The sequence below is a fragment of the Brassica oleracea genome, chromosome C8 (assembly GCF_000695525.1).
Source record: "Brassica oleracea var. oleracea cultivar TO1000 chromosome C8, BOL, whole genome shotgun sequence".
Lineage (NCBI taxonomy): Eukaryota > Viridiplantae > Streptophyta > Magnoliopsida > Brassicales > Brassicaceae > Brassica > Brassica oleracea.
In genome coordinates, this window is record NC_027755.1 from 5886976 (window position 1) to 5893867 (window position 6892).

Consider the following 6892-nt stretch of genomic DNA (forward strand, 5'->3'; position numbering starts at 1 on the left):
TGTTCTGAATAATAAAATTAAGTAATTTATTCTCTATCTCTCTCTTGTTCTTCACTGATTTTTCTCTAATCTGAAAATTTATCCTCTGTTCGAAATCTCACATTTCTATCGGTACTTATCATTCAAAATTCTATACCACAATACTACTCTTTATGTCAAATCGAAACCATAGATAAAACACATGTATACACCGCTAGAAGTAGTGATTTGTTCGGGTTTATGAGGAGATGTAGGTGCGGTTTTGATTGTAACGTCTCCTGTGAATTTAATCTCGATGGAAGTACACGTGTCCATATTTGTAATAGTGACACAAAAAGAAGACAAAAAATCTTTAGTGTCCACCGAAACAGAAAGCATAAATAGCGGAGAGAAGCAAGATGAGTTTCAGCAAATAAAAGGCGATAAAAAACATACATACATCACTATTAATCCATGATGATGAAGCACAAAGCCAACATGGCAATGGTGTTTGTACAGATTATATACGCAGGAATGCCATTGCTCTCAAAAGTGGCTATCTCTCAAGGGACCAACCCTTTTGTCTTTGTTTTCTACCGACAAGCCTTCGCTGCTCTGGCGTTGTCCCCTTTCGCATTCTTCCTTGAAAGGTTGTTCTTTTCTGTTACTTTAACTCATCCGTTTAACATCATAAGAAAGAAAAGCGCCATATCAACGGCCCTTCAGTGAACATGATTTAGTCATTAGGCTGATCCTGACTACGAATCAAACTGGAATATTCTCATATTCATAGTATGTTTTTTTTCAGCGCCAAATCATCTCCTCTGTCGTTCATCTTGCTGCTGAAAATTTTCATGATCTCCTTATTCGGGTATACATGTCTTGTGTGTTTTCTACTAGTTGGAAATCTTCCAAGTTAAGACTATTTGATCAATCAGGTCAATGTCACGTACTGGTTGTCTAATAATCTATATTGATATTGATAATTTAATTCAGACTCACGCTAAGTCTCAATCTCTACTATGTGGCCATCGACAACACCACGGCCACTTTTGCAGCAGCAACCACCAACGCCATTCCCTCTATCACCTTCGTATTGGCTCTTCTTTTCAGGTAAACTACACTAATGGTTCTATCTCTCTTCATTTATGTTATGCTTGTCAGCATGTTTTGATCAAAGAATGTGTTTCCAAAAAAATCTCAGGGGAGGGACATACTTTTGTTTAGTTTTATATAATTCATGATAAAAGCTAAAGAATCGTAATCAAACAAAATCTTTAAATCACTTTAATGTATTTTAGTAATTCTTTTAATATTCCTAAAGCAAATATCAATATATAAACGATATTAAACCAGTCCTTTATTCTTGCCAACTACAAACCAAGCTTTATCTTGTAATAACTTTTCTTGCCACTCACTTATTAGCGTAATACTATTTTTAATAGATTTATACATATTTAGGTTTGACATGTATCGTGTCTTTTATTTCATAACGTGTGAGAAAAACTAACTATAATACATATATACAATAAAATTATGTTCTAAGAAATAAATATATGTTGGTTAAAATATATAAATTTTCAGAACCTATTTTGTAGTAGTTTCAACACCTATTTTCTACTGTGAAAAAAACATATCAAGTAAACTATTGACAAATAAACTATTTGAGTAATTTTATTATTCTTTTTATCTTTCTTACTCCAACTTTCTCAAACACATGTGGTAGAGAGACTTACATATAAGACAGTTAAAACCAATAGAATTCAGTTGATAAATTTCCAACTCGACCTAACCTGAATTGACCCAATCATTTTTATTACTTTTGAAGATTAGAGGCGGTGACGTTAAAGAAGTCATACGGACTAGCGAAAGTATTTGGTTCGATGGTTGGTATGTTGGGCGCATTAGTGTTCGCCTTTGTGAAAGGGCCAAGTTTGATCAATCATTATAGCAACACGACCATTCCAAACAAAGCCGTTCCATCAACAAAAAATTCTGTAAAAGGATCAATCACTATGCTTGCCGCCAATACCTGCTGGTGTTTGTGGATTGTATTGCAGGTACGCCACTCACTCACTGTCACTAGTTGCGTACAGCGTACTGATTCTCCCATTCTATTTTATTAATCATTGCTCAATATATAATTGGGTTATCACAGTACTGTTCACAGCGAAGACAATAATATTGTATGATATGGGTTCTAGTCTTCTAAATAAATAGTTATATATGTGTTCTACACATCTCCAGATCATGGCTACATTTTTTTCTTATTTAATGACTAGTATGATTACAGTATCATATTTTCCAAAAAACTACAGATGAAAAAAAAAAGATGGTCTTTTAAACGTGTATCTTCTTAAAAAAACACCATTTTATTTTACTCCGATGACGCACTGTTTTATATGATATGATAATATTATACGGAAACATCAAGTTATATTCGGTTATCAAACACATTTTTTTCCAAATTTATACGTATGGTTATCTATTACTATGTATACGCATGGTCAGAGATTTGTGACTGATTGCAAGGACCTGATTACAATGATACAAGAGCCACAAGCTTGGCCCAACTTTTCAACTGAGCTGGAAATCATTCAAACTCTTCGGTTGTGCTATTCGGACTTCAAGATCAGCTATTTACCAAGGGCACAAAATGAGATTGCAGATTCATTAGCTAGGAATGCACGTTCTTTTCATAGATCTCTATGTTTTATTGGTTGTTCTATTCCGATCTGGCTCTCCAGACCACCTCAAGTTTGAGTAATAGAATAGCCGTTTGCTGCAAAAAAAAAAAAAAATTATTTTAGTAAGGTAAGAGGTAAAAATGTCAAAATTTTAAGCAGTTTAATTAAACGCATATAAACTTAGTTCTGATTTATATATTACAAAGTTTTTTCTAAAATATTAAGTTATCGAAATTTTCATCCTTATAATTTACTGAATTTATATTCATTGTGTTTTATTTTGGTTTGGTTACTTAAACCACTTTGAATTTGTTGCCAATTTTTCTTTTTTAATTTGAGTAATAAAGTAATATGCAGAAAATAAATAATAAGCTATTTAAAAAAAATAATTTATTTCGAAACCTAATTCACCCTCCACCACGGTATGAGAAAAAAAGACTATTTGTCCAAACTTTTATGATTGATGATTATTGGCAACGGAACGGTGATATCGTGCGAGTGGGAAGGGATTGAATCATTCATTCATCGGATACGTCTTTTCCGGTTTGGTTAGATATTTTACATATTAGTATCATTTTATATGTTGGCTAAAGATTTTCTTACATACATTAAAAATATATTATTACCGTTTGTACTATACTATTTTATTAATACGTTATACAATTTTATCCCTCTTACTAAGACATTGAACTATTAAGATGTGAACTGGAACTTTATTTAAAATTTTGTATAAAATCTAAAATATAGTATTTCATTTTGAACAATTAATCTTGTAGATATATAATCTAAAATGGAGAGAGTTTTATTTACTTTTCCGAACATTTAAATATTTGTAGGAACCGGTCAATGTCTATTTTATGAAAGAAAAAAGAGTTAAGAGTCAAAGCAGAACTTGTATTTATCATTCATCATATATAATAATTAATCAACAACCTATCACCTGTGTATAGGTAGGAAAACAAAATTACAAGATTATTGCATCTAGGCAAGCGACGTCATGTAATAGTATGGATATGTTTTTTACTAAGTATAAAAATTGAAAAATATTCATATCTATTATAGATTCTGAAAAATAGATTACAAGTGATAAATTCAAGCCCATACTTTCAATCTTCATGGCACTCTCACTCGAATATTGGTTAGGCTGGATGGATGAACCCACGTAATTGGTACGGTGAGGATCCCTTCGGCATCATTGATCCTCTATTTTATTTTATTTTTGTGGGAGCATAAAATGTATGTCCGTAGAGACTTACCACTAAACCAAGTCTTTTTTCGTTAATAGTTTCATCAATGGATATTTTTATTTAATCTAAGAAAAATAAATATTTTCAAAAAAATTGTGTTGTTAGAGCAAGGTGATGAAAGAATACACAGCGAAGTTGCGATTGGTAACACTTCAATGCGTCTTCAGTTGTATGCAAACCGCAGTTTGGGCAGTCGCAGTGAACAGAAGTCCATCAGTTTGGAAGATCGAATTTGGCTTACCTCTTTTATCAATGGCCTATTGTGTATGTCCACCTAATTTCATCTCTAATCTTTAGATAATATATTAATATGAAAGTCTTCTTCCTACACAAACTTAAACAGGGAATTATGGTAACTGGATTCACCTATTGGTTACAAGTATGGGCTATAGAGAAGAAAGGACCAGTATTCACTGCACTCTACACTCCTTTAGCTCTCATCATTACATGCATCGTCTCATCTTTCCTTTTTAAGGAAACACTTTATCTTGGAAGGTTTGTGCGTTTTCTCAAGAATATCATAATTTATATATAGTATATCAATATATGTATATCTGTCTTCAGATGTTGAGAATGTGTTTGTTTAATCTTGGGGATATTAATGGAGCAGTGTTTGTGGAGCATTTTTGTTGGTGTGTGGACTATACATTGGTATATGGGGTAAAACTAAAGAAGACGAAGTACAAATATATGGGGAAAAACAAAGTCAACAAGAGATTAAAGAAGAGATTATCGTCTAATATTCCGTGTCTATGTGTACTTTGTCCCAACCATCACCACATCAATAATGTCAGCATCGCATGCATGTAAACATAAATGTGGAGTTTTGTCCTTCTTTTCTTTATGTTCGGCGAATTGATTTTATTGTTCTGGGTTTAGATAGCTCACTTAAAGCTCTAGACATTCATGAAAACAAAAGCATAAAATAGAATAATACGTTGGACAATACGCTATTTCAGTATAAAAAAGAGTGATTTACATAATAGGGAGTTTTCATGTTTTAGATAGCTCACTTAAAGCTCTATACATTTTTGAAAACAAAAGCATCAAGTCCCTATCTAAACACAAACTTCACCCTAACTAGATAATCTTCGTTAATTTTCGTAGGAGACAAATTCATAGTTTTCAAAATTAAAAAAATGAAATAGTTTCTCTTTTATTTAATTACAGCCCCACAAATATAAAATATATTATCTTTTTCTTTTCTTATCTTCTTACCACCAAATAAAGTGCAAATCTCTATAAATTCATCCATCTCATTATACCATAACTTCATCAATTCCACATTTCCTTTCAACATAGACTCTCCGAACTCTCATCTCTCCTAGAATCTTTGTACTGGTCAATTCCCCATACTCTCATCGGCATCTATTGGAAAATCTAGAAGGTCAACCCAAATCCAAGATCAAGATATATATCAATATATTAGAACATAAAACTTATCATTATCTATGATTTATTACTTCACATTAGTTTAGGAGTTAGGTTTAGTCATTTCTATATAAGTATATGCATATTGTAATATATTTTTCATAAGAGTCAATAATACTTCCAATTCTATACTCTCATCAATCTATATGTCCATATCATAAATATTCTAAATTCTTAATTAATATGACACTTCTGACTGGATATCAAGGTCGTACTTAATGATAAGCCATGAATTTGACCAACTTTTACCCATGGTTTATAAGTGTTTTAACTATTATTTATTATATTCTAGAGTCTATTTAGTATATTTACAGGTTCATGAGTGATTTGGAGTAAAGTGATGATTTTGGAGCATTTTGGAGATAAAAGGAGAAGACATCCGAGCTGACCATCAAGCACGACCATCGGTCGACATTGAAGAGAAATAATCGATCGATGTTCACATCGTGACACCGATCGATAGCGAGTGCGCAGAAGCCCGTTTGATACAAGCCAACTTAAAGCCCAAGACATCACCAAATTACAAGATTACTCCTGACGAGTTTTAACCTAATGCTTATAGTTTGCCAACATGTTAGAGGCATATAGTGCTTTCTTGTTCCCTTGTTTTTCACAGCAAAGGTTTTAAGGTTTTTTCTAGGATTTTAGGAGAGTTCCAGAGAAGATCTAGAGAGATTTGTGATTGGAACTTCATTGATTCTTACTTTAATCTCATGCACTTTTATTATATATTCCTTGTTGTTATGAATTGCTTACCTATGTCTGAGTAGTTCTATTGTTAGTTTTAGGGTTCAAATAGATTATGAGAGATTATCCCCAGCTATAGATTGCTAAATTGTGATATTTATCATTATGATTGTCATTAATGCATGTTTCTAGATTAGCTACCTAGAACTTGCCCTAGGAGTTGTAGACACAAGTGATAACTTGCCTCTCACCCTGAATCCGTCCTAACTGAGCTAGAATTGTTAGAGTAACGCGAAAGCTGATCTAGGAAGCCTAGTGAGCATAATTCAACCCGTGCGTAAAGCTTGACTTAACGCTCGTCGATCGATATTCTTAAAGAATAATCGATCGACAGCGAGACACTTGTTTCGATCGATATTCTTCTAGAATCACTGATCGACACTTAAGTCGTGTCAATAGACAAACCTAGAAAATGAACGCCGATCGATTTGTTGTTTAAGAGCTTGAGCTCTATAATATGATGAATACAACTAATAAGCACCTATAGGATTATAATCCTGATTACCTGAATAGAAACTCTAAGTCTAGCTACTTTAATTAATTGTCTTAAACCCAATCAATCAACCGAGCAACTACCTTGCTCACAACCTGCTTATTTACATTTTAATCATAATCAACTTACCTTAATCACCCTGATTAGATCTATTAGGTTCCCTAGCTCCTTGTGGATTCGATCCCTAAGTACTAGAGCTGAACCTCTTATTTGAGAGAGTAATTCACTCTTTAGGATAATTTGAGTGAGATCAAATTTGGCACCGTTGCCGGGGAGCTTTGGATTTAATTCGATTTAGTTTAGGTTACTTTCTAAATCCGCTTTCTAAC

General features: G+C 32.9%; 1 protein-coding gene across 3 annotated transcripts; it reads left to right on the forward strand.

Annotated features, from left to right (window-relative positions):
* Positions 1 to 361: 361 nt before the first annotated feature.
* Positions 362 to 4822, forward strand: LOC106310232 (WAT1-related protein At1g43650). 3 transcript variants are annotated; one of them, XM_013747465.1, is made up of 7 exons: positions 362 to 608; positions 767 to 829; positions 955 to 1071; positions 1787 to 2018; positions 3998 to 4156; positions 4236 to 4387; positions 4503 to 4820. In XM_013747465.1, exons 1-7 carry the CDS (start codon positions 433 to 435, stop codon positions 4630 to 4632), a joined length of 1029 nt encoding a protein of 342 aa, XP_013602919.1. In that variant the 5' UTR covers positions 362 to 432; the 3' UTR covers positions 4633 to 4820. The 3 variants fall into 3 exon arrangements, with proteins under 3 accessions (XP_013602919.1, XP_013602921.1, XP_013602920.1); XM_013747466.1 differs by lacking the exon at positions 767 to 829 and having other exon boundaries at positions 407 to 608; positions 4503 to 4822; XM_013747467.1 differs by lacking the exons at positions 3998 to 4156; positions 4236 to 4387; positions 4503 to 4820 and adding an exon at positions 2513 to 2698 and having other exon boundaries at positions 387 to 608.
* The last annotated feature ends 2070 nt before the right edge of the window (positions 4823 to 6892 follow it).